At 45.1% G+C, this 27,365-nt stretch overlaps 2 protein-coding genes across 5 annotated transcripts; both read right to left on the bottom strand.

The window, feature by feature from the left end:
• Nucleotides 1–633: 633 nt before the first annotated feature.
• LOC106825590 (zinc finger protein 211-like) lies at nt 634–26,329 on the bottom strand. 4 transcript variants are annotated; one of them, XR_011498459.1, is made up of 5 exons: nt 26,058–26,328; nt 22,879–23,005; nt 19,634–19,747; nt 8,387–8,647; nt 634–1,003 (listed from the first exon to the last, which is right to left on the bottom strand). XR_011498459.1 is itself a non-coding variant. In XM_070498737.1 (4 exons), coding segments are annotated over exons 1-4 (276 nt in total). In that variant the 5' UTR covers nt 26,091–26,329; the 3' UTR covers nt 634–1,001. The 4 variants fall into 4 exon arrangements, 3 of the variants coding, with proteins under 3 accessions (XP_070354838.1, XP_070354837.1, XP_044615762.1); XM_070498737.1 differs by lacking the exon at nt 8,387–8,647 and having other exon boundaries at nt 26,058–26,329; XM_070498736.1 differs by lacking the exons at nt 634–1,003; nt 8,387–8,647 and adding an exon at nt 3,764–6,292 and having other exon boundaries at nt 26,058–26,329.
• LOC123281216 (zinc finger protein 850-like) lies at nt 14,712–19,623 on the bottom strand. Its single transcript, XM_044759826.2, has one exon. It carries the CDS (start codon nt 19,485–19,487, stop codon nt 17,250–17,252), a length of 2,238 nt encoding a protein of 745 aa, XP_044615761.1. The 5' UTR covers nt 19,488–19,623; the 3' UTR covers nt 14,712–17,249.
• Nucleotides 26,330–27,365: the final 1,036 nt, after the last annotated feature.

The raw sequence follows: 27,365 nt of genomic DNA, 5'->3' as shown, positions 1-27,365 counted from the left end.
TTTTTTCAAAGTTCATTGATGGTTTTGCTGAGATGTGTCCTACAATCATAATAAGAACCACAAGGACCAGTCCAGCCACAATGTTGGCTCTGGGGAAATGTCTGTGAGGGCTGCTACAAGTCATATTGCCCAGGTGAGTGCCTCAGGCATTTCTAGGTGATTGCATCACTATGGATAAGCTGAGACCAACACAAAACCCTCCCTCCTTCCCTTACCCCAACCATTGGTATTTTGTAAAGGGTAAATGCCTGCACCTTTCCCAGTCTAAGCATGGGTACAAAGAGAGCTGAACTCTGAGATAGACAGCGCATCTGAATCCCATGATCTTCTCTCATTGCTGGGAAGTGATTATCATTTTCTAATAATTGCAGGCACAGTTCTGCATGGGGAATTGAGATTATCTCCAAAAAGTTTTGAAATGCAAATTTCAGAAAATTGGTAATAAAGTTTATGCAGTTATTCGAAGAGTCAGAAATAGCTCTGGGGAGATGTCAGGGAACTTTGAAGAAAGTTAAGATCTTAGAGAATTTTTACCAGGGCATTACTTCTTGAAAACATTAAGCAACACTAGCTTGAAGGGAGAGTTGAAGTGGACATTTATAGTAGCCAGATTAACAAAAATGAACAACAGGCTGATGTGTCATGTTTATTCACAGCTCTAACAAACGTTCATTGAGCAACTACTCAGTTTTAGGCACTATGAGTGGTGGATAGGAGACATTATGACACAAGAGAGACAATGACCCCTGTCCTCATGCAGCTTACATTTTTCAAAAGACACATGCAGGTAGAGGCTGGCCCAGTGGTGTAGTAGTTAAGTTTGTGCACTCTGCTTCAGCGGCCCATGGCTCACCAGTTCGGATCCCAGGCACGGACCTACACACCACTTATTAAGCCATACTGTGGTAGGCATCCCATATATGAAGTAGAGGAGGATGGGCATGGATGTTAGCTCAGGGCCAATCTTCCTCAGCACAAAGAGGAGGGCTGGTGGCTAATCTTCCTGAGGAAAAAAAAGAAAAGAAAAGACACATGCAGGTATTATGAAAGAAAATTACAGGGACCAGCCCCGTGGCCGAGTGGTTAAGTTCACGTGGTCTGCTTCGGTGGCCCCGGGTTTTGCCAGTTCGGATCCTGGGCGCGGACATAGCACTGCTCATCAGGCCAGGGTGAGGCAGCATCCCACATGCCACAACTAGAAGGACCCACAACTAAAATATACAACTATATACTGGGGAGATCTGGGGAGTAATAAAAAAAAAGCAGAAAAAAAAAAGATTGGCAACAGTTGTTAGCTCAGGTGTCAATCTTTAAAAAAAAATAGGGACCAGCCTGGTGGGGCAGCGGTTAAGTGTGCACGTTCCGCTTCAGTGGCCAGGGGTTCACCGGTTTGGATCCCAGGTGTGGACATGGCACCATGTGGCAAGCCATGCTATGGGAGGTGTCCCACTTATAAAGTTAGAGGAAGATGGGCACAGATGTTAGCTCAGGGCCAGTCTTCCTCAGCAAAAAGAGGAGGGTTGGCGGCAGATGTTAGCTCAGGGCTAATCTTCCTCAAAAAAAGAAAAAGAAAATTACAAAATTATATAGTAAGTTATGTCAATTTACAAAAACAAAAACCAGTTTAAGAGGCGAAGTGTCTATTTGGCATCAAAGAATTGCAATTCAGGAAGCACAGATTCAGGAAGAAACTCAAGTAGTGTCCCAGTTACAGAAGGGATTACAGCTTTCATGGGAGAAAGAGAGGATGAGGTGAGTTGTATTAAAGAGTTCATTGGTACTAAATGAGTTAAGGCTAGGTTTGTACTTCATAGATTGGCTTGAGATTCAGTCATCAGGCAAAAGGCTAGACTTGTACTTCATTAATTGATTGAGATTCAGTCATCAGCAAAGTCCAATACTGTCAGTTCTTCCAAACAGTATATTCTTGTCCTGACTGACTTCTTGGAAGGTTGGTGGCGGTTTGGTCCATTTTAGAAGATAGAGAAAACAAGATATGCAAGGCAATTCCTCTGAAATGGTTGCTCCGGCTCTATTTTAATATGGCTCCATTCATGTCATGCTTCACAGTTAGAATGTGGTGGAAATAATAAAAACAAGAATACAAGGTGTTATGTCCTGAGAAGAATAGTATGGAATATAATACTATACAGCAGAGAAAGCTGGTTAGGGGAGGGTGCTCCTTAATAAGACGGCCACTAAGAAAATACTTGGAGGTGAGGGATGAGTCATGTGGGTATTTTCAAATAAGTTCAGGGCAGAAGACGAAGGTGACTAGCTGGCTTTGGTGGGTGGAACCCTCACAGCATTCAACTGCAGTGGGGGGGTTCTGGGACTCGAGCCCTGTTAGCCATTCATCTCCTTTGCTCACTGCAGAGACACTCAGGGGATGTGGGTAAGAAAACTTGGGTCTACCCCTTGGAGCCTACGATTCTCCACCTTAGTGGACTTGGGCCTGGAACCAGGCAGCCAGGACTTTATACAACTCTGGTTTTCATAGTTTGGTCCTTGGACCTTCACTGTCAGTGTCACCTGGGGACTCATGGGAAATGCATCTTCTCAGTTTTGAATGCAGCCCAATTGAACCAGGCACTCTGGGAGTCAGGCCCTAGAATCTGTGTCTTAATAAGCTCCAGGTGATTTTGATGCACATGAAGACCATTCCAACCTTCTCTTGTGATTCCTGTGTATGAGGTGCCCGTGTTTCTTGTAATTAACTGGAACCACTTGTAAACCTGCAAGATTTTTGCACTGAGCTTGCATAAACGCATCAGTGTACACTTGTTTTCTAAAACTTTAAAAAGTATTACAAATGTCAAACTTTCAATGTTTTATTAAAGAGGTACTATACTATATACATTTATAAAATAGAACTTGAGTAGCTCTGATCATTTAGCTCCTGGAGAAAAACCAAGTTTGTAGTGTAGGATTATCCTTTCAGAACTGTGTCTGCACATGTGTGCATCACTCCTTGTATATGTCTGTGTATTCAAATATATTCCTATACATGTTATTTTTCTTAGTAAAAATCAAGGCATGCATTGTATACTGATCCATAGGTTGATTTTCTTACTTAATGTATGTTGGACAATCAACAGCTACTTCCTCATTTCATACCTGATCCCTCCTCATCTCCACACTTTGTGGACCTAAAGCTGCCTCTTTGTGAAGACTGCTTTCCATTTTGTTGTCTGCATGCTGCAAGCTGGCCCACGCAATGAGGGAGCTGGACCAAGCCTACCCACAGGGCCCCTCCTTCCAGGCCACAGAAACTCCTAAAGTCTTTCAGAGTTTCTCCTTGTTGCTCAGGCCGCTCTCAAGTGTTGTCAGGGCTGAGACCCAGGACCAGGGAGTGTCTCATGAAGGCCAGGAGGCTGGTGATGCTGAACTAGGCCTGGGGAACCAGAACTGTCCCATCTTGCTTGTAGGGTAAGGTTGCTTGTGGTGCCCAACACAGTGTTCAGGAGGGCCACATCCTGCCAGCTGCACCTTGCCTTGCAGATCTGTCCCTGAGATTGTCCCAACATGTGAGACTGGCACTGCTCGGGTGCTAAAGTGGGCCTCTGGGGCCACCAGTGAAGATGCTGCCTTTGGAAGGGAAAGCTGGGATTCAGTGGCTGGAGGTGCCTGTCTGCACCTGACCTCTGATGTGAGAGGGAGGGTCTCCATCTCTGTGGTAGGGGCATTGAAAAAGCCTGGCCTAAAGCTTTAGCTTCCCCCCCACCCCCACCCCCTAGTCAAAGGAAGGCCCCCAAGAGGACTCAGCTGCAGGATTTTCTGTTGCCTGCCCAGCCCTAATCTCTGAGTCCGTTGCCTCCACCCTCTGCTCTCTGGGTTCCACTTCCCTGTGCAGGTTTCGAAAGTGCCCTAGCAGGAGAATGGCAGGATGCAACCTCACCTCCTGTGCATCTGACTCCCGTTACTTGGCTTCTTTTTGGACTTTGCAAATTGGAGATAAGTTTTGGTTTCCAACAAAAGTAGAAGCAAAAAGGAAGCTCCAAACTAAATCTCCCCAATTTTTAAAGAAACTAATTTATAGTTTTGTAGCATTTTTAGAATTATACAAATTGTGTCCCCTGATTGTATCTCTTTAGATGTTGAGCCTCATTATTTATTTGGTGAAGAAAACACATTAAATGGCAACTGTGTTAGCCTGCTGGAACTCCCATAATAAAATACCATAGACTGGTTAGCTTAAACAACAGAAGTTTACTTTCTCACAGTTCTGGATGCTGGAAGTCTGAGATGAAGGTGTCAGCAGGTTTGGTTTCTCCTGAGGCCTCTCTCCTTGGCTTGCATATGGCTATCTTCTTTCCGTGTCCTCACACAGCCTTTTCTCCTTGCGGGTGTACTCCTGGTGTCTACTCCTATTCTTATAAGGAAACCAGTCCTAATGGAGCAGGGCCTCACCTTTATGACCTCATTTAACCTTAATTACCTCTATAAATGTTCTATCTACAAATACAGCCACTTGGGGGTTAGGGTTTCAAAATATAAGTATTATGTTAATAAGTGTTATTGGTAATGAAAGGCAGATGAGTTACTAAAGCTGAGTAATGAAGAGGAAAAGAGCATTTATTTGAAAGTAGCTTCCAGGTGCCAGTGGCTCATAACTTCTAAAAGAGACTTTTTTTTTTTTCTAAAAGAGACTTTTATAAAAACAGAATTTCCAAAAGCTGCCCACTAAATACTGTAAATGCATTACTTTTAAGAACTATTTAAAACAACAAAAAAAGCTTTAAATTAAAACAAATGCTAAAAGGTGCTAAAATATAGAGTTTAATAAAATAAATTTATTTCAGTTGAATACTTAGCACTTTTTATCATTAGCAATGCTGATTATTTATCCCAACTGATGAAACTCTCAGGCCCCGTCACCTCCGTGATGAATAGTTCTGATCATTCTATTGGTTGAAGTGTCCTCAGATACCCGGCAGAGAAAGCCTTCACCTAGCTTCTCCGCTTCTTTTCTCACCATTCTCCCCATCACAAACTGTATGACAAAGGCATTGACCTTCCTTCAGTTCTTTGAATTCCACATGTGCCTTTCCAATTCAGAGGATTCCCCGGTCTTTTTTTCTTCAACTGAAACATCTTTTTGCCACTCTACTTTGTAATTTGAAATAAATCTTTTAGGTGTCAGTATAAATTTCCAGTCACAAGTAAGTTTCCCCTTCAAACTCCTAAACCCTGAACCTTCCTATACATAGTATCACAAAATTCTCTGAATCTCTAGTAAACAACATTATACAATTTACAAAATGATGTTTGAATAATTATGAGTAGCCTTCATGTTTTTATATGTTATAAACAATACAAAATGCAGTTATGATCATCCTTATTCAATTTTGAATCAAAATGTCCTGGATGATTAAACAGCACAAAATGTGAGCCTACAAATACATAAAGTTGATTAAATAAGTGGTGAGATGTTCTAGAGGGAACTTATAGCCCAGAGACTACACTTGGAAACTTTACTTTCCTTGCCCAGCAGGCAAAGCAGAACTGAGAGGCATGGATGTCACTGGCAAAGAGCACGAAGGGATGAATGTCGGGGAGCCTGAATACACCAGTGCAGACGTGTTCATCAGACCATGGCCTAGGTTCACACTCAGGGTTATCCAAAAAGACAAAACTGAAGAAAGAAAAGTAAAAGGAGACAAACATGTTCACCAGGATGAGAATGGTGATGTGGCTTTTGTCTCACCAGGATGAGAATGGTGCCTTGGTCTCACGGGAAGGTCTAGGGAAAAGGCTGTTGCTACGAATGTGTTGGACTCACTGCTAATGTCTGTGCAGAACAAGTCTATCTTCTCCTGCCCTCAGACGTGGGAGCTCCTGGATCTTGGTCCTTTGGACACTGGGATTTACACCAGCAGACCCTTGGTTCTCAAGCCTTCAGACTTGGACTGAATTAGACAGTCAGTTTCCCTGGCCCTCCAGCTTGCAGACAGCTGATTGGAGGACTTCTCAATCTCCCTACCTATGTGAGCCAATTCTTATAATTAAAAAAATTTCTTTTTATACTTGAGCTAACATCTGTGCCAATCTTCCTCTACTTTGTATGTGGGACACCGCCACAGCGCGGGCTGACAAGTGGTACAGGTCTGTGCCTGGGATCCAAACCCACAAATCCGGGCCCCTGAAGCGGAGTGTGTGAACTTAACCACTAAGCTACCGGCTCAGCCTGGCCAATTCGTATAATAAATGTCTTCTTATATATATCCTATTGGCTCTGTTTCTTTGGAGAACCCTAATACAGATCATATAAATTCCGCATGTAGATCAGTCCCTGTAAGCACAAAAGAAATGATACTCAATTCCCAGCAATGAGATAAAATCACAGATTTACAATATTCCCAATATTTCAGGATCCAGAGCACCACTGACATATATGCTTCACTTTGAACACTGCAGCCATTGTCCTATACCGAAACAGAATTGTTTCCTTGTTCCCCTTTTGAGATTGATGTTATCAAAGACAAATACAGCCAGACATTAATTAAAGAGATAAAAACATATTTTATTCAGTAACTACTGACAGTAGAGCAAAGAGTTGAACTCAATTCTGATTTGTGCAGAGGTGATTGGGCCTTTCAAAAGAATGAGGGAGCAGGGAGAACAGGGGTTCAGCAGAGTCACAAAACTGAAAAATTACAAAGGGTTTGTCAAGGTAAATGCGATTAGTGTGGCCGTGTCTGCTGGCCAGTAGTTGTGAAAGTTAGGATTCTATCCTTCCACAGAGACTGGGAGATAGAGGCCTTATCCTTCCTGACGACTACATTTCAAAGGAACAGCTCTCAAGTCCTTGAGAAAGACACTTTTGAAGTGCAAGAGATACATATTTACAATTTGAAGTCCTTCATAGTAAAGGCTCAAAGAAAAAAGAGGTCAATCATCAGGTTTAGCTAGAACAAATAGTAACTTCTCCTGGTAGCCTTGAGCTTTCTCAGTCTGGCATTTTAACGGAGGCTGAGGTCAAAGTGGGGGCTGGAGGTATGCTAGAGACTAGGGCTTATGCTGCTAGAAGGCATCCTAGAGTGTGGGCAAGTCTCTTAGTGCAGGAGTTTGGACAGAATTCTTAACGTGCTGAGTTCAGTTCTCAATGTCACATTTCTAAATGGATTAAAATGCTGCTCCTTGAATTGGACACAAATTGACTATACAGACAGAAGGGATGTTTCATGTGGGAACCACAAACAAATATCCATGTTTGTACCCTGGCTTCACGGTGGCCCAATCTCTCCTCTATCTTCCCTGTAATGACACTATCTGGAGTAGTTTTTTCCCTCCTCTCCTTGACCGAATATATACAGATTGATAAAACTGATTCGAGGTTTTCAGCGTGCATGCATTTGAACCGCAGTATAATATTTACTAGGCGCTTCCAGTGGACGCATATTGTATCTGAATGACGGTATGGAATATGTGCATTTGGATTTGTGGGCGTTGGGAGCATTTCAAATAATATTTTTACTCTTGGGAGCATGCTGAGCTTCACGGTGTCTGATATCTGTCTACAAACAAGCGGGTGATCAGTTACCACGACACTCCCAAGACACCTGAATACAAGCCCTTTAAGAACTGGAGCAGCGCCTTCACAACCCTTGGCCCAAAGTCACCGATTCCCGGCGCCCCTCCAGGCGGAACTCAGCCATTTCTCCAGGAGTCCGGTAGGCAGCGCCCTTACCAGCAGCCTGGGATCTGTGGGAACCACATTACCCAGAAATCTAGGCGTCGAGAGACGGTGTCGTTGAGCCAATGAAGCCTCAAAAGAGAGGCATCTTCGTGCGCGTCGCAAAATGAGAGGGCAGAGATCCCAGCGTCCTGCGGACGGTCATTTTGGCTTCTCTCCCGACCAGAGACGACCAGGCTGAGTGCTGTTTCCACACCAAGGTGCTGGGACCGAGGCGGCGCCAGAGGAAGCGCTGTCCCCGCTTCTCAGAGCGGGTCTGAGGCTCGGCAACACCGCCCGGGGCCCGCGTCAGGGCCAGAGAAAGCCCACACATCCACCTCTGTGCCCTGAGCTAGTCTCTGCTGTTCCCCTTTTCCCCAGGAGCAGCTGTGTCCTCCACCCATCAGGACCAAGGTGTCTGCTTCCTTCTCCAGTTACCTGCGTAGGTGCTGTGGTTGGTACAACTGAGGTGTGTGCACTGGCCTTGAGCAGGCCCAACACCTGCTTCTCTACAGTCCTGCCGGGAAGGATTCAGGTTCAGACATCTTGCAGTCAGCCAAATGAATCCAACCTTGCTTACCCTCTCCCTGGCCAGGTCACTTTGTCCAGAAATAGGGCACTTGTGTGCCCCAGGTTCTACTTTCTTCCTCTAGTTGACATTTCCTAGTACCTCCCCATGCCAGGATTTGCCATCACTGACATAGTACTTACTGGGACCATGGGCTCCTCTTGCAAGACCTTCCTTCCAAGTTCTCTTTGTAATAGTCTTCTTTCATGTGGGCTATCATGTCCTGAGCTGTTCTTGGCCAGTGCTAGCTGATCATCTGTCCTCTCTTTCCCTTAATGATTATCCAGGTACCATGTAGTTGCTCATCTTAGGGGTGTGGAGGGCCCTTGGTGGTTCACAAGACGGATATGAGTTTAGCCACAGCAAGATGGGGTCAGGGGGAGCCTGGCCCTGAGGAGAGGCACCTAGAGGCAGACATGACGTCAGGACCGTGTAGAAATCATACCAGAAGCCTATTCTGTTTCACGAGTGTTTTGGTGCCATCACCAAGCCCACACCCCATTTTTGCCTTTCCTTCTGCATTCTTGACACTCTGCTGACTTGTCAATTCTACTACTAGTCATTTCTACTCTTACTTCCAGCCCGGGGCTAATCCTCATGTCTTTGGATTCTGGGTCTCACCCTTCTTTCTCACTGTTCCATCTGCAGTGCTTTCCAGCATTAATCTCTACATGTTGTGTCATGAGGTGTGCACATATTCTTAAACAGTCCTTGAATACCAGCTTCTAAGTGGCAGTCAAATGTGCTGGTACCTAGATATGCCCTTCAACACAGTGCTCACATGGGAACAGCAGACAAAATCTTGCAGAATGTTGTTTGCAGAGGAATGAATAGTAAACAAACCTCTCCTCCCTGTGTCACACCTCATGGTTGATGGTTGTATCTTTCACCTTAGGAAGCCTCCCTAATCTTTATGGGGCTGTACTACTATGCAGCCCAACACTCACTCTGAACCAACTCCCTGCTCCTGGAAACAACCCATGGACTCATTCCTGGGTTTGTCACACACACATTTGTGTACATGTCACCCCCTCCCACCAATGCCCACATGCACATCAGCATTTCCCTGCTTTCAGGTTGTCTGCATAGAGTGGAGGATGAGGACTTGTCTTTTGAACAGAGTGTTTCTGTACAAGGAGTGTTGCATGTGACTCCTAAGACTGCTCCATCTCCCCAGAAGGCCCTGTGAGATGTGTGGCCTAGTTCTGAGAAACATTTTGTGCTTGGATGACCACCAGAGAACACATCATGGGCAGAAACTATACACATGTTGGGCGTGTGAGAAACGATTCTATTTCACTGTAAATCTTCATCAGCACCAGAAACAGCACATTAGAAACACTTCAGAATTAGGGTGTGGAGAGCCTTGTTTTTCCATGTAGCCTGCAAATTCCATGTATCACAGAAACCCTTTGCCTACCAGGAGGTTACAAAAGCTATCTTGACCAGCTTGGGGTTTCTCCACCAACAAGCCCCTAACACAAGAGAGAAGTCAAACTGTGGAGCTGAGTGTGGCACAGCCTTTCAGTGTAAAAACTCTTTCCACCTGGGGAGATTGCAAAAAACTCTCAGCCACACATACTTGTTCAGCACCAGACTTCACTAGAGAAAGATGTGACATGCAGTGAAGTGGGAAATCTTTCAGCAAAAGTGGTAACCTCACTGTCCCTTGGAGAGTTCACACTGGAGAAAAACCTTCTGAGTGTGGGGAATGTGGAAATCCTTTAGTCAAAGTGTTGACCTCTTCCAACACCAGAAAGTTCACTGGAGTAAAACCTCACAAATGTGATGAATGTGGAAATTTATTTAGCAGAAAGTCCAACCTCATTACATATTGGAGAGTTTGTACTGGAGAAAGGCCATGAGTGTAGTAAACGTGGGAGTTCCTTTAGCTACATTATCTGGCCTCATTTCACACCAGAGAATTCACATTGGAGATAAGCCTTATGAGTGTGGGGAATGTGGGAAATCCTTTCACCACAGATCTGACCTCATTAAACACCAGATAGTTCACACTGGAGAAAGCCCTTATGAGTGCAGTGAGTGTGGGAAATTCTTTGCCTGCAGCTAGTCTCTTCCAAAACCAGAGTTCACAATTATCAAGACCTCACAAGTGTGATGACTGTGGCAAATTATATAGCAGTAAACAAAGCCTCATTAAACACTGGCGAGTTCACACACTGGAGAAGGATCAATCCTCCAGCCTGATAAAACACTGGAGAGTTCATACTGGACAAAGGCCATACAAATACAAAAAATGTAGGAAATTCTTTTGCATAAGATTTGTGTTCCTTCAACATCAGAGAATTCACACTGGGGAAAGACCTTATGAGTGCACTGAGTGTGGGAAATTTTTTGCCTACAGCTCCAGTCTCTTCCATCACCAGTGTGTTCACACTCGAGTAAGACCTCACAAGTGTGATATATGTGGCAAATTATACAGCACCAAGAACAGCCTCATAAGACATTACAGAGTTCACACTGGAGAAAGTCCTTATGTGTGCAGTGAATGTGGACAATCATTTAGTCAATCTTCCAACCTAATTGAACACCAGAGAATGCCTACTGGAGAAAGGCAATTGCAGTGAGTGTGGGAAACTTGCAGATTTTTTACTCCTAGAACATCACAGAGTTCACACTGGAAAAAGGCCTTATGAATGCAGTGAATGTAGGAAGTCCTTTGCCTACAAACTACAGTTTCCTAAGACATCAGAATGTTCACACGGGGTGAAGGCCTTCACCCAAGACAACACAGTGTGTAGACTGAATTATCTCACCCCTCCCCCCACCCCACCATTCTTATTTGAAGCCCTAATGCCCAATTTGACTATATTTGAAGATAAGGCCCAAAAAGAGGTAATTAACATTAAATGAGGCCTGATGTGACAGGACTAGTGTCCTTATGAGAAAAGGAAGCGACATCAGAGAGCTTGCTCTCTCTATACATGTATGCATAGAGGAATCTGATCTGCAAGCCAGAAGACCAAGATCAAGATGCCATCAAGGTTTTCTCCTGAGGCAGCTCTCCTTCGCTTGAGGATGGACACCTTCTGGCTGTGTCTTCACATGGCCTTTTCTCTGTGTGCCTGCTTCCCTGGTGTCTTTTCCTTTAATTATAAAAACAGTAGTTACACTGTATTAAAACCTCACCCTTATGGTCTCATTTAACTTTAATTATCTCTTTAAATGCACTAACTCCAAGTACTGTCACAGTGGGGTTAAGGCTTCATATGTGAATTTCGAGGGAACACTGAGCAGTATATAATAATTGTTTTTGAGTACTGAAGGATGTATCCTCAATGTTTTGTGCTATTCATAATGTAACAGCCATAGACATTATACACTTTTTAGGATAATCTGCTTTCTTAACACAGTGTTCATCAATTTCTAAAGCCTACACATTCAGTGAAACAAGCCAGCCCTGGTTTGTAGTGATTGTCAGCTTCCCTGGTGTACACGCTCCCTCCATGGCCAATTTCAAGCTTCCAAGATGACATCAGTGAAAGTGGAGTTGGGAGGAGGAGATGTGCAGTAGCACAACATTGCATTCTGTTCCAACAGACGGATTCAGCAGTCATAAATAACCTCAAGAACATGCGCAATAGCAAAGCATGGTGAAATAATTGGGAAGACACAAATGTTGAAAATCGCCTTTGCTTTTTTAACAGCTTTACTCAAGTACAGTTGCTTCTCATTATTCACAGTAGCTATGTTTTCTAAAGCCACTCTTATTCATGGTAGTTATGATTTCTAAAGCAGTGGTTTTGTATGCACTAATTCAGTGTTTGTAGTACTGAATTTGTGCACACAAAACCATTGCTCCTAGAGGAGATACATGTTTAGTTTCCTGAGAGCCTCTGGTTATAACATTTTTGTCAAGTGATCAATACATAACATCGTTTCATGTATATGTCTATTTAAACACACCTTATTTGCTGCATTGATTAACACAGGACTTGCAGCCGAAGCACTGTAACTCATGCCCGAACAAAGCTTATCTAACACACCCATGTTCTTTCTAAGGCACATCACAGCCTTGTGCTTAGGAACACCAGACAGCGTGTAAGCACTACACTTGAGGGCCTCAGAACGAGACCCAAATGTGCTGGGCACTGGGGTGAGGGTTCGTGTTTAGAAAGACAATGTTTCTACCCAAAGATCCCTGATTCAGACATAGTGAGACTGGGTCTAGAACACGGTGAGAGCTAGAGAGAGGAGGCAAGGTGAGCTCCATTGTTCTTCTCGACTAGCCAAGCCTGTATTGAGGGCAGAATCAAGGAAGCTGTGGATCCCCGCATGAAGAGGGGAGTCCTTACCCAGTGAGACCAGGAGCCCACAGGTCTCCAGTATCACCTACACATACAGAATGCCTGAGCTCTGTGCTGGGCCCAAAGGGAAGGAGCACGTGGCCTTTGATCATAACATAATCGTGGCTGAAAGAAAAGCCTCCCATGGGTGAAGCCACTGGAGAAACACCATCACTGGCGTTCCCTTGAGAATTTGGGGGCAGAAGTAAACACTCCGGGACATCAGAAGAATGAGGGGAAATGATCATGACAATAATTGCAACAATGAAAACAGTAGCAGCAGCTGAGCCTTGGTCCTCACCATGTGTCCGCCCTCAGCTGAGTGCTTCACATGCTGAGGTAGAGGGATTAAACTACCCAGCTCTGGACATAAGACTCAGGGGTATGAATCCAGCCTCTTGAATCTGACACTTGTCATCTGTGTGAACCTGGAGAACCCACTTCATTTCTCTGATACTAGTTTTCCACAGCAATACGATAATAATTCCCCCTTCCCCAGTCTGTTATAAGAATTTGTTGGAGGAGGTCATCAAGAAGACACAAAACCCAGGTGACCTGCAAGTGGTTTCCAGGCAACTGAAGTCTCCTCACCCCCTCCCATCTTTGGAATGTGCATTCTGCTTGCCTTCCCCACTCCCAGAAGCTGATCCAAGGACACAGCCTCGAGATAGAAATGTGTTGTTGAATCCATCTGTACAATATATGTGACTGAATCCAGTTAGGCCCTCTATATACACTTTTAATATTTCGCAGGTAGATGTGGAAAACTACTTGTCTTGTGGCCACCCAAGACAAGCATTGTAAGTTCCCTTGCTCACTAAAACTGCCACCTACCAATGTGGAGTGGTCTGCCTGTTTCTTCAGTCTCGCCCTGTCCTCCATGTACTGGGGCTGATTTCAGATTACACCCAAGAAGCTCCCAAGGTTGTTGTGAACTAACAGAAATTAGAGAAAATGCTCAAAAAGCAAACACTGGAAATGTGGTGCTGGTAAATGATCACTGTTTTTACTTTTATTGACCCTCACAGAGGCCAAGGTAAATGCCATCACCACCTGTATGTCACAGTCAGTGACCTGCCCTCCAGGAGCTCTAGTGAAATCACCTAGAGTCCCTGGTGGGGAACCCACGCTGAAACCTCAGTACCCTGTAGCCCCCTCCTGCCTGCTGGTGGCAGAGGGGTGCCTTTCCCTCGGATTGTCACTGCATGCAGGTGTAGGTCACAGGTGCAGCTGCTGTGCAATGAAGAATGGGTGCCTGAGCTCTTCACCTCTTCCAATGGTCCAGGGGCAGGGTCATCCCTAATCCTCATTTTATACAGGAAGAAACTGAGGCCTAAAGGAGAGTCACTGTGAGCTCTAGTGGTGGTCAGGAACCTGAGATTCAAACTCCAGCCACTTGGGGAGTCTGATCACCACCTCCTTTTTCCCTGCCCACTGGGCTTTCCCTCCCCATCAGGCCATCCTGATGCCAACTTGTCCCCAATCTGCTGCAACCCACCAATTACAGGAAAATGAGAAAACGCTACAAGGCAAGACATTACTGTATTACAGAACGTCTGGACTTAAGAAACAGAGGAACGATGTTAATAATGCAGATTAATCTTAAAAGTATATGGTATACGTGTCCATTACATTGTTCATAGCACCAAAAATTTAAAAAAAATTAAGATATATTCTTTCAGTATTGAAAACAATTAACCCACTAAGCAAAGAAGTCACTCATGTATTCAAGAATGAGTGAAATTCCAATATACATCTTTCTTGCTTCATTATCCTGTTTGTGAAAGAAAAGGAAAATAGCCAAAGTTTACAAAAGAATAGAAAAGTTACGAGCAGATATTTTACCAAAGACATACAGATAGCGAATAAACATCTGAAAAACTGCTCATCAGGAATCCTTAGGGAAATGCAATTAAAACAAAGTGAGACAGCACTACAAAACCAATTAAAAGCGCTAAATTAAAAATAAGCCAAGCCACGTATTTGCTACAATGTGGAGAAATGGAACTCTCATACCCTGCTGGTAAGAATGAAAAAAGGTACAATCATTTTAGATCACAATTTGTTAGTTTCTTCAAAAGTTAACACCTATATTCTGAGTGTCAAACATTACACCCTAAGTTATTGACAAAAGACAAACGAAACATATATCCATATAAAGTAATGTTCACGCTTGTACAGGCTTTATTTACAACAGTCAAAACACTGGTAACAATCTAAATGTCCATTAAGAGATGAATGGATAAACTAATAGTTGTATATCCAAAGATAGCAAAAAAAAGACAAAGAAAGTTGAGCTACTTATATTATTGATGAATCTCAAAGTAATTATGCAACATAAAAGAAATTAGAAAAAAAAATGTAAAGATTTAATGATTCCAATGACACACATTCCAGAAAATGCAAAGGTACCTATAGTAAGCGAAAGTAAATCAATGGTTATTTGGAGGGCAGTGAAGGACAGGGAAAGAGACTGAAGGATATGAGGCAAATACACAGTGACAGATATGGTCATTACCATGACTGTGATGATGTTATCACAGGTTCATATGTATGTCAAAACTTATTAAATACTATACATTAAGTACGTGCAATTTATTACATGTAAACTATACCTTAATAAAACTTTTAAAATGGTTCAAGATAAAAAATTCTTTATTGCCTGTTCTTTTTGGAAAACAGGCTTGGCAATCCTATATTCACTCCATCATCTTTCTTCTCATGTTCTCTGGGAGTCACTCTTGCCTCAGTGGCAGCAAATACTGGCTAGTAACAAAGGATATTTCCATTGGAGTCCACAAGAATGCCGGCTAGGTCACATCTCTGGACTACAATTCTCTTTCTTTTCCTGCCTGTGCAGCAATGGCCTTGAGGTGAACATCACTCAGAGACTACAGGAATCTCCAAGATCTTTTGATTATTTTCTCTGATAATGACTGCAGCTACACAAGATAAACAAACCTGGAGGTCCTGAGATTTGTGTACAAACTGAGCCTGCACAGTCACTGTCACAGAAACATTTCTGGATGCACTTTTAGAGGAGGCACATTCCATCTAGTTGGCTGCAGTCTCCTCAAATCCCTACTAATCCAGTGTAATTTCAGTAGCACTTATGGTTTCCCCTGACCCCAGTGGTCTTACAACCACTGACTGCCACCCATGGAATTGGGGACATCAGGGGACATGGTTCTTTGCAGGACCTGGGGAAGAAAGTCAACAATGCTGAAATCCCCAGTGAATAGTGGAAAACATTCATGCTGCTCCAAGAAGAACGTGAGATTGTCACATCTGATTCTTCCTCAGGATGATCTGAATCTCCTAAAACTCATAGCATCCAGGCTTCCAATGATGACCACAAAGCCCTGTAATGGTTCCTGGTTTGTTGGCAGCAATGCAAATTTTGCCCAAACTGGCGAGTTCTTTTTTGCCATTATACTACATACTCTTGAGGCACAGAAAGTTTGAGACCACTATAAAAATTGTGCACCCTTCACACTTTTGGAGCCCAAACCTGTTTATAAAATACCCCACACAGTAAACAGAACACCCTAAATGAAAAAGGACTTAATGAGCAAGGCATTCATATTATACAAACCAAAGCAACGTGCAGCACACTTTGGCTTAGCGACTTGGAAGCTGGAAAAATTCATCAATGTGAGAACAACACATTTCTGAAAACAGTTGTCCTCTGCAAGTTGCCAGCCAAACTCATTTGATATTGTCTAGATCAACACTGGCTCAGGTCCTTGCCCAAACTAGTTAGAAAGAACAGAATACAGACCCCTAAGGGCTCAGGCTACTCCTGATTTACTTCAATACACGAGAGAACAGAGGTCAGCTTCCCTGAGCACAGTGGGGTGGTGACTGATGCACACTGAGTGGACCTGCCAGGTGGTAGAGATGAAATGGCTTCAACAATAGAAAATGGCAGTGACATAAATCTTGAAAGAGCCCTGAGCAAGTTATAAAGTGCAACATAGCTACACATGCTTCCCACATAACTGAAACTATGTGGAATCACCCCACTGTGGACAAGTGGATGTAAGAGATCGAATCCAGACAGATGGCTCCTCAAGGTTTCTTCTAGTATGATTACATTGAACAAAGAAATTGCACATTCCCTTGTACATCTAAGGCCTTTTTCCAACGCGAACAGTATGATGTCTAATGACGTAAATCCTTTGGACGAAGGAATTCTCACATTCCCTGGACTCATAAGGCCTTTCTCTTGTGAATTCTCTGAAGACATTGGAGGGTGGAACTAGAGGTAAAAGATTTCCCACAATGACTACACTCATAAGGCTTTTCTCCAGTGTGAATTCTCTGGTATTGATTCAACTGGGAACTATCCCTAAAGGATTTCCCAATTCACTGCATTCAAAAGGCTTTTCTCCTGTGTGAAAATTCTGATGACAATAGAGGGCAGAGCTAGAGGTAAGACTTCTCACATTTACTGCACTCACAAGGCCTTCTGTAAGTTTGTGATGATAATGCAGGGCGGAGCTAGAGATAGAGGATTTTGCACATTCACTGCACTAATAAAGTTTTTCTCCTTTGTGAGTTCACCAGTGTACAACAAGGGCAATTCTTTGGGTAAAGGATCTCCTACATTCACTGCACTCAAAAAACCTTGATGCAATGTGAACTATTAATATTGAAGGAACACAGAGCTTTAGCTAAAGAGTTTCCCACAGTGGCATCACTCATAAGACTTTGGTCCAGTGTGAAGTCTCTGATGTTGACGGAGTGCAGAGCTTTGGGTAAAAGATTTCCCACATTCACTGCACTCATAAGGCCTTTCTCCAGTGTGAATTCTCTGATGTTGACGGAGCGCAGAGATTTGCCTAAAGGATTTCCCACATTCACCACACTCATAAGGCCTTTCTCCTGTGTGAACTCTCTGATGCTGAATGAGTGCTGAGCTCTTGGGAAAAGATTTCCCACATTCACTACACTCATAAGGCCTTGACCCGGTGTGAACACTCTGATGATAACGAAGGCCAGAGCTAGACGAAAAAGATTTCCCACATACACTACATGTATAAGGCTTTTCTCCAGTGTGAACTCTCCAGTGTTCAATAAGGTAAGAATTTCCTCTAAAAGATTTCCCACATTCAGTGCATACATATGGCCTTTTGCTTGTGTGAACTCTTTGATGATCACGGAGGGTAGAACTAGAGGTAAAAGATTTCCCACATTCACTGCACTCAAAAGGCCTTTCTCCAGTGTGAACTTCCTGATGATAACGGAGAGTCCTCCTAGTGGTGAAAGATTTCCCACATTCACTGCACTCATAAGGCCTTTCTCCTGTGTGAACTCGCTGGTGTATAAGAAGGTGATATCTTTGGATAAAGGATTTCCCACATTCATTGCACTCATAAGGTCTTTCTCCTGTGTGAACTCTCTGGTGATTACTGAGGTTGGAACCAGATGAAAAAGATTTCCCACATTCACTGCACTCATAAGGCCTCTCTCCTGTGTGAACTCTCTGGTGTATAACAAGGTGGTATCTTTGGATAAACGATTTCCCACATTCACCACACTCATAAGGCCTTTCTCCTGTGTGAACTCTCTGGTGATTACTAAGGTTGGAACCAGATGAAAAAGATTTTCCACATTCGCTGCACTGATAAGGCCTTTCTCCAGTGTGAACTATCTGATGATAATGGAGTTTGGAGCTAGAGATGAAACATTCACCACATTCACTACACTGATAAGGTCTTTCTCCAGTGTGAACTCTCTGATGATAATGGAGTTGGGAGCTAGAGATAAAACACTTTCCACATTCACTGCACTCATAAGGTCTTTTCCCAGCATGAACTCTCTGATGATAACGGAGGCCAGGGCGAGAGGTAAAACACTTCCCACATTCACTACACTCATAAGGCCTTGATCCATTGTGAACTCTCTGATGATAACGGAGGCCAGGGCGAGAGATAAAAGATTTCCCACATTCATTACACATATAAGACCTTTTTACACTATGTATTCTCTGGTGTTGAGTGAGGTAAGATGGGTGGCTAAAAGATTTCCAACATTCACTGCACTCATAAGGCCTTTTTCCTGTATGTACTCTCCGATGTAGAATGAGTATTGAAGTATTGCTAAAAGATTTCCCACATTTACTGCACTGAAAAGGCCTCTGTCCTGTATGTACTCTCCGGTGGAGAAAGAGTACTGAGCTATTGGTAAAAGATTTCCCACATTCACTGCATTCATAAGGCCATTTTCCAGTGTGAACTCTCCAGTGTACAATAAGGTAAAATTTTCTTCTAAAAGATTTCCTACACTGTGTGCACTGATAACGCCTTTCTCCAGTGTGAACTGTTTGTTGTCGAATAAGGGTGGATCTATGGCTAAAAGACTGTGCACATTCACTGCACAAGTAATAATTTTCTCCAGTGTGAGTTCTCCAGGGATAAATAAGGAGAGATTTTTGGTTAAAGGATCGTCCACATTTGCTGCACTTGCACTGCCTTGCTCCAGGATGAATTTTTTGATGCTGACTGAAGGTTGAGCTTTGCCTAAAAGACTTGCCACATTCTCCACACACATGAAGCCTTCTTCCAGTGTGGACTCTCCGGTGAACAACAAATGAGGATTTGTACCTAAATATTTTCCCACATTCACGGCACATGTAACAGTGTCTTCTAGTATGGACACCCTGGTCCTGAACAAGTGTGTTTTTGGGGCTGAAGGGTTTCTTGCATTCTTCCCAGGTGTCATGACTTTTTCTGCTTTGTAAAGTATCCCCGCACTGGGTGATTTTGTTTGGCTTCTCCATGGTGTGAGTGGCCTGTTCCTGGAGATATCCAGAGCTGTCCAGGAAGTCCTTCTCAACTTCCTCATGGATAAAGGTCTTCCCTGACATAGGGAATCTGCAGCTCTTCATAAGGGAAGCCCTGTCCACACTGCTTCTAAAGGGTATATCTCCCATGTGCTGCTTCTGGTGTTTTTGGAGATTTGCACTGAAATAAAATAGTTTTGTACACACCCCACACCCAAACACTTTCTGGCTGTGTTGTGTTCCTTGGCGCTCAGCCAAGTGGAAAATATCTCTAAAGACCAGACTACATGACTCACAGGGGTGGATCTTCTGGGAAGTCGAAGATGTCTTGGGAGTGCTGGCCTGTAACACACGTACAGGAATGCTGTGTTCAAAGGGGGACTCCACATCTTCTGCTCCACTCCAGTAACCTGAACGCAAAGAAACCCTGGTGAACTACATGTTAACTTTAGAGGGAGGGCGAAACCCCATCACAAATGTGCATCTGTCACGTCTATGAAGGGGTCTATGGAATGCTTTTCTGGACAAAGGAGTTGGAATCCAACTGGGGAAGTGGCTACTGGACATTACTGGGCCCCTAAGGCAAAAGAATGGTGGAGAACTCAACAGGGATGGACACAAGGATAGGGTGTGACAGAAAGACAGGCATATTTTAAAACTTGTTCATCTCTCAAAGGATTCCTGCAGGACCTTTACTGCTGGTGACGTGAGGTTGTACAGAAGCACGTGTCCAAACCTAGGAAAAAATAATTACAAGACAGCAGCTGCTGTTCAAGGCCAATGTAAGGGTGCATGCACACTTCATGGCACATGTGGATCAATGCTGTAGAGCAATAGAGGAAGAGCTATGAGAGAAATGGGTGAGATATCAAGTCTGGAGATATGGAGATTCTCCCCAGGCTGGAAGCAAGAGTAGAAAGAACAAGTAGAAGAACTGACTAGAAGACAACGTATCAACCACAAGGAAGGAAAAGTAGAAAGGGGGTGTGACACTGCAATGACAACAAAACATTGGTTACATGGGAAACATTCCTGGGATGATCTGAACACAGATCTGGGGACATCACACTCTCCCCAGCCTCAGCAGGTCCAGATACCTGTGAGTTCAACTTGTGGCCTTGCTATTGAGAATCCCTACAATCTTTGTTACCCCTGACCCCTGCTGACAAAGCTCCACGGTGATTACATGGCTAGTCCCTCCCCAGAGCCAAAACCGCCACATTCCACCCAGCTGGTGACCTCGCAAGCAAACCAAAATAAAGGTCTTTCCCCACCAAAACCAGTCCATAAAGTTTCGAAATGGTGACTGATCCATCAAATGTGGAGAAATCACCAAGAGTCCATAAGGAACATGAAAAACCCAGGAAACATGACATCACCAATGGAGCACAGTAAGTTTTCAGCAAGTGAACCCAAAGAAACACAGATCCACAAACTGCTAGACAAAGAATTCAAAGCAATTGTTTTAAGGAAGCTTAGCCAGATCTAAGAAAACACAGATGGACAACTCACTGAAATCAGGAAAATATACATGAACAAATCAAGGAGTTTGGATATAGAGAGAAAAAAATTAAACAGAAATTCTGAAGCTGAAGAATACAATGAATGAAATGAAAAATGCAATAGGGAACATCAACAACCAACCTAAACAAGCAGGTGAAAAGTGTGTGACTGAGAATCAGGTCATTTCAAGTCATCCAGTCAGAGAAAAAACACTGTGTATGTAAATTATGGGATACCATCAAAGGAAATAATATTCGTATTATGGGAATGCCACAAGCACAAGTGAGGGAGAAAGGGGCAGAAAGCTTATTTAAATAAATAATGGCTGAAAACTTCCCAAATCAGGAGAGGGAGGTGGACATCCAGGTACATGATACTCATAAATGCCCTCAGAGATTCAATCCAAAGAGATCTCCACTGAGGCACATTATAATAAAACTTTCAAAAATCAAAGACAATTTTGAAAGCAGCAAGAGAAAGAAACTCATACACGTGAACCCCCATGAGGCTGTAAGTGGATTTCTCAATAGAAACTGGGATGACCAGGACAGAGTGAAATGAGAAATTCAAAATACTGAAGGAAAAAAACTTTAAGGAAGAATGCTCTATCCACCAAAGCTGTCCTTCAAAATGAAGGAGAGGGTTGGACTCTTGGCTGAGTGGTTAAATTTGTGCGCTCTGCTTCAGTGGCCCAGGGTTTTGCCAGTTCAGATGCTGGGAGCGGACATGGCACCGATCATCAAGCCATGCTGAGGCAGCATCCCACATGCCACAACTAGAAGGACCCACAACTAAAAATATACAACTATGTACCGGGGGGCTTTGGGGCAAAAAAGGAAAAATAAAATCTTTAAAAATGGTATGGCCAGTATGAAAAAGAGTATGGAAGATCCTCAAAAAAATTCAAGAGAACTACCATACGATTTCGTAATCGCATTTGTTGATACACATCCGAAAGGAAATGAAATCAGAATGTGGGAGAGATAATCTGCCCTCTCATTTTTGCTGCAGCATTATTCACAATACACAAGATATGGAAACATATCAGCGTCCATAAACGAATGAAGGGATAAAAAAAAGTGTGATGTACACACACCTGGAATATTGTTCAGCCTTAAAAGTGAAAGAAATCCTGCCATATGACACTATGGATGAATCTGGAAGGCATTATGCTAAGTGAAATAAGCCAGTCAGAGAAAGACAAATCACTTATATGGGGAATCTAAACAAACACACAAGCAAAAACGTTCAACTCATAGAGCATAGAATGCTAGGGGCTGAGGAGAGGTTAAAATGGGGAGTTGTTGGTAAAAAGGTACAAACTTTCAGCTATAAGATGAATAACTACTGAGGATCTAATGTATAACATGGTGACTACAGTTTAAAATACTGTATTTTACACTTGAAGTTTGCTGGAAGAGTTTATCTTAAGTGTTCTCACCTTAAAGAGAATACGAGGTGATGGGGTGTTCATTAACTTGATTACATAATTATTTCATAATGTATAATGAAATCATCACATTGTACACATTAAATGTGTAATATTTAATAGAACAAAGCTGGAACAAAAGGAAAGAGATCTAAACACTACAAACCGTGCAAGACAGTCTTGAAAAATAGGCCACGATCCAGGTAAGTAGCAAACATATGACAAGGCCTGCAATTCCACACAGAGGCAGGCACAAGGAAATGTCAGCTAAAAGAAGCCATCAAAGCCTGGGATACAGAAGTGTCATGGATCCAAACATATTCACCTGGCCAGGGAGAAGGCAAGCAAGGTGCCATCCACCAGCCTCATGGCAAGACTACTGACCTGGAATCCTTCCCTGTGAGACTCAGTACAGAGGGTACTGGGGCTGCAGGGAAGAGAAGAGGGCGGTGCACACACCCAGCCCTAGCAACACAGCACCACCCAGAAAGCTGAGGAAGAAAGCAGTGCCCACTGTCAACATGTGAGAAGAACAAAGCAATCCCCAGGGAAAGGGGGGTGAGGTGGGATAGAGCTTAGTCCAGGTCACGGGAAGGGAGAGGGCCTTACCTAGTGAGGATATGAGTGCAAAGTTCTCCAGCATCACATCGAGGTATAAGTGCCTCTGAGCTTCATCAAGGAGCCTCCACTCCTCCCAGGAGAAGTACACGGCAACATCTCCAAAGGTCATACTGTCCTGTCAAGATGGGGACAGAGGAAACCATGAACTTTCTCCCTCTTAGAACCCACAGGCCCTCACCTCACACATCTACTCCACACTCCTCCCTCCAGAGCTCCCCACCTCAGAGGAGAGACCAGGCCCTGCTGCCACTGACACCCGCTCTCTCCTCAGGTTCCCATTCATGACTGTGCCCAGCCCTCAGCAATAACAGGCAGGGGGACAGAGATGCCGCCCAAGCTCTGGGCCGGTGGGCAGGGCCCCATGCCTCCTGTCAAACAATTTTCCTGCATCTCCCAAGAAACACCTCAGTGTGGGCTCATGCTTCACCCCTAAAGAGCCACCACTAGGGCCTTGGGGCTCTCAGCTCACAACGTCTAAGTAAACGCAAATCATTCTGCAGACACCACCTCTCTCACATCTTCAGTCCCCACAGCTCTGCCACCTCTCTGCCCTACAATACAGGCATCTATCTCCCTGCACTCACCCATGGACGCGACACATGGCACCCAGAGAGCGCTTCACAAACTCAAACACAATCCAGCACCTTCCCAGTCCTCTGATGGATCCCACAGCCAGGGAAAGCCCCAGATACTGCTTTGAAGGCCTCCCCACCTGCCTCTGATCCTTGCTTCAAGATCAGCCATCAAGAACCACATGTGAATTTCAGATACCCATGACACTCCTCCACTTCTGTGATGCACTTTCTGTCCCCTCAGCAGCCACAATCCGCCTCTCTCCTCACTCAATCTTGCTTAAAACCCCAGTCCTTACAGTCTCCCTACCAGGCATAGTGACTCTCACAAATGACTACATTCAACCCAGATCTTACCCACCAGCAAGACTCGAACACCCCAGACCCCAACAGGGCTCAACACACAATTCTGGAGAATGTGAACAGTAGTGAATTTGCAGGAGCCCCAGCCTCACTGTGAACTTGTCTCATTTTCTCTTCTGCCTCTGAAGTCATCTCCCACCCACTCATCCCATGGAAGCCTTGGCCACTTGCCAGATCATGCTCTCTCCCACACCTTTCCATGGCCACGGCCCTCCCTCACCTGTGTTTCTCATACTCAGGAACCTCAACCAGATGCTAAGCAAGAAAATCGTTCCTCAGCATGGGGTCTTTCTGACTCACCAGCAGCATTATCACTCTATCCCGAATTCCACTTCATAAATGTGATCCACAGCTCACCAGAGTCCTCACAAGAGCCACAATAGCCATTTGAGAGTCTCCATCCTGAACCCCTCCCCAGATTTCCAGACCTGGGTCTCCCGATGCCCACTTGACACCTCCACTCACTGTTCTCTGAAACATCTCAGACTCTTAACACGGCCTGAATAAAACCTCTGATATTCCCAAGGAAAATAAACCTACTGACAACTTCCACATCCCACTTGATGGAGCTCCCATCCCTTCAGGAGCTACAACCCCAAACCCAGGAGTCATCCCTAACTTCTCCCTCAACTTTGTTACTGTTACCATTGTCAAGTTGATTCAGACTCCCAGCAACACCTGCAAAGCAGAGCAGAACACTGCCCAGTCTTTTTTAAGTCACCTTCTCTTTTTCCTGTGCAGTATCAGACAATACTCCGCTGCTATTCATGGGGTTTTCATGGCCAAGTTTCTCAGAAACATGTGGCCAGGTCCTTCTTCCTATTGTGTCACAATCTGGAAGCTCTGCTGCAACCTGTCCACCTTGGATGACTGTTGGTATTTGACATACTGGTGGCCTAGCTTTCAGCATCACACCGACAAGCAGCTGCCACAGCATGACATATGACAGAAACACAGTGTGGCTCCCCGACAGGGAAATAAACAGAGGCTGCAGCAGTGAGATGCCAAATCTTAATGGCTGGACGACCAGGGCTGGCCCTCCCTCAACTACAACATTCAGAAATCAACTTGGCCTTTTTTCAAAAATGGACCTAGAATCCAAACTTTTCTCTCACCTGCATCGCCACAACCCTGGTCCATCCATACTGGGATTACAGCAGTAGCCTCTTCCTGGGCTCTCTGCCTCCTCCATTAACCCAGTCTGTGCTCTTCTCTGCACCAGACGGAGCCTCCTAAGACCTGGGTAAGACCACCTACCTCCTCTTATCCAGACCTCTCACTGTATCCATGATAGACACCCAAGTTCTCAAGCAACCACATTACGGCTTCATTACTGAACCGCCCACCCCCACCTCTTTGTTCTTCACAGAAAGAATGGAGACCTGCTGTCCCGTCTCTTGCTCAGTCACACCTCGAAGCATTTGTACCCACTGATACCTGTCCCTGGGATAACATTCTACACCTGTTTATCCTGGTGGCCAGAAATCGGAACACTTCTATGGCCCTCGGCCTGCACTCAGGACACAGGGCTTGGGGGTATCTTCAGGGTCCCCGCACCCGAGAGCTGTGAATGCAGCAAGTGAAGAGTCTCAAGACGCCACAATCACGGACTCCACACGGCTGGTGTTAGTACCACCGAGGGGCTGGGACACCCTCTCCTTCCCTGTGCAGGTTCCCTAAGTGCTTTTTCCTGTCCCAGAACCTGTGGGGAGAGGCAGGCCACCACGGCCGGACCCCGCCCCGCCCTGCGACCCGGTGACCCCGGTTCACTCACTGACCTCCGGACCTCACTCCTCAGAGCTGCCTCGGACCAGCTCTGCGCCCTCGGACCAGGACTCCGCTCCCTGCGCCTCCCCGGCCTCCTCACCCCTTCCCGTCCGTTCTCTCCGAGCAGTTCCTGGAGAACTTTTTAAACCCCAACACGCACCGCGTCCCTCTCCGTTCACAGCCCTCCCGGTTCCGGGGCCCTCGGACTGAAGGAGCAGCCCCTCCCCTGCCGGTCCAGGCTGGAACCCCCCCTCACATTGTTCCCTCGGATACAACGCAGCCCCGGGTCCCCTCTGCCCGGCCCCGCGGCCCCCTCGGCCCGGCCGCCGCCCGCAGCCACAGGCCCCACGAGCGCCTCCCCGGCCCGGCCCCGGGGCCTGGGCTGCAGGCCCGGGAGCAGCGCCAGCCCGAGGGCTGGAGCTCGGGCTGCGCTGCGGGCGGGGCGGCCCGGAGCCGAGCGCTCACCTGAGCCGGCTCCCTCCGCGCGGCCGCCGCCATCGGCCTCGGGGGCGGAGCGGGGCCGGGAGCGGCGGGAGACGAGGCGCCGGGCGCGGCGCTCCCTGGCGCGGGGCCCCGGGCGGCGTCGCCGAGCCTTAGACCCGCTCTGTGCAGCCGGAAGAGCGCCTTCTGTGGCAGCTTTTCTATCTCGTCACCTGAGTCTCTGACCCAGCGCCCAGGAACCAGACCTTACCCATGGCAGACAAAATGGCCGCCACAAGGGTGACGCCGGAAGTCCCGCCTCACTGGGTTCAAGTCGCACGAAAATGTTTCTATCGTGGCCTTTCATTGGCTCACCTCTGCTCCTGTTTCCGGGTAATGTAGTTCCGGGCGTTCTAAAGGCGGCAGAGGAGGGTTTTTCTCTGTTAGAACCAACCAGAACATTGGGCACGTGGAATCCTGTGGCGTAGGTGGGAAATGATGCCCCGACCTAGAGGGGTGGGCTTTGCTCCTTGTTAAAGGCAGAGAAGAGACGTAATTTCAGACTCGGTGAAGCTCAGGCTGCTCCCATGATATAAAACTAGTATTTGAGATGCTCCCAAGTCTACTGATCTAAATGGCCATGTCATTCCATAGAGTCAGTTTGACATAAAATGAGTCCACGTGTAGCTGGGCCCTTTATGTTATTGCTCTTCAAATGCACATAGCCTGAGGCAATGATCTGTTTTGTGAGTTCTGTTAAGATTGGCTAGGAACAAGAGAAGAGACTGTACAGGGCCATGACTGGGCAGAAAGAAGAGAGATATTCTGAATTAGGTGGAGAACCAGGAGTTCGACTTCTGGTTCCCATAGAAAACCTCTCTCTCGCTTGTAGAATCAGTGATTGTGTCCTACTCCTTGAAGAATATTTTTGTCTGTATGATATTTCTGACTCCATATCCTAAGATATGCTCAATTCCTTTTAGTGAAGAGAGATCTATCTCAAACAGAGAGCTCCTTAACTAAGGCTGTTTGGGTAGGGGTCATTGGTTGCAACTTTCATAGTCAGAGTACATGTGCCAAGGGATTACCCAAATACCGAGATAAACAGGGCATCTTAAGCCTATGATCTCATGTCCTTGCTGCTGATTATCGTTTCCCAGTGCTTCCAGGTACAGTTCTTCATAGGGAATTGAGATTATCTCAGGAAAACAGTTGTGAAATGCAAGTTTCAGAAAGTTACTAGTGTTTACGTAGTTATTCAACTATAGTGGCAGCAATAACACTGGGGAAATATCAGAGGATGTTGAAGAAAATTAACAGTTTTGAGAATTTTTGGTAGGGGTTTTATTCTTG

This window comes from Equus asinus, chromosome 26, assembly GCF_041296235.1.
Source record: "Equus asinus isolate D_3611 breed Donkey chromosome 26, EquAss-T2T_v2, whole genome shotgun sequence".
Classification (NCBI taxonomy): Eukaryota; Metazoa; Chordata; class Mammalia; order Perissodactyla; family Equidae; genus Equus; species Equus asinus.
The sequence above is the reverse complement of the archived record's forward strand: the minus strand, read 5'-3'. Positions and strand labels throughout refer to the sequence as shown.

Excerpts from the sequence above, each read along its gene's own strand:
- LOC123281216 (XM_044759826.2), bottom strand. The coding sequence starts at position 19,487 with ATGGGAGATATACCCTTTAGAAGCAGTGTGGACAGGGCTTCCCTTATG.
- LOC106825590 (XM_044759827.2), bottom strand. The coding sequence starts at position 26,090 with ATGGCGGCGGCCGCGCGGAGGGAGCCGGCTCAG. Across the intron at positions 23,006-26,057 it reads CGCGGAGGGAGCCGGCTCAG|GACAGTATGACCTTTGGAGA; the intron begins GTGAGCGCTCGG and ends CCATCTTGACAG. Across the intron at positions 8,648-19,633 it reads TTCCCAGAAGATCCACCCCT|GTGCCTCTCCTCAGGGCCAG; the intron begins GTGAGTCATGTA and ends GTCTGCCTCTAG.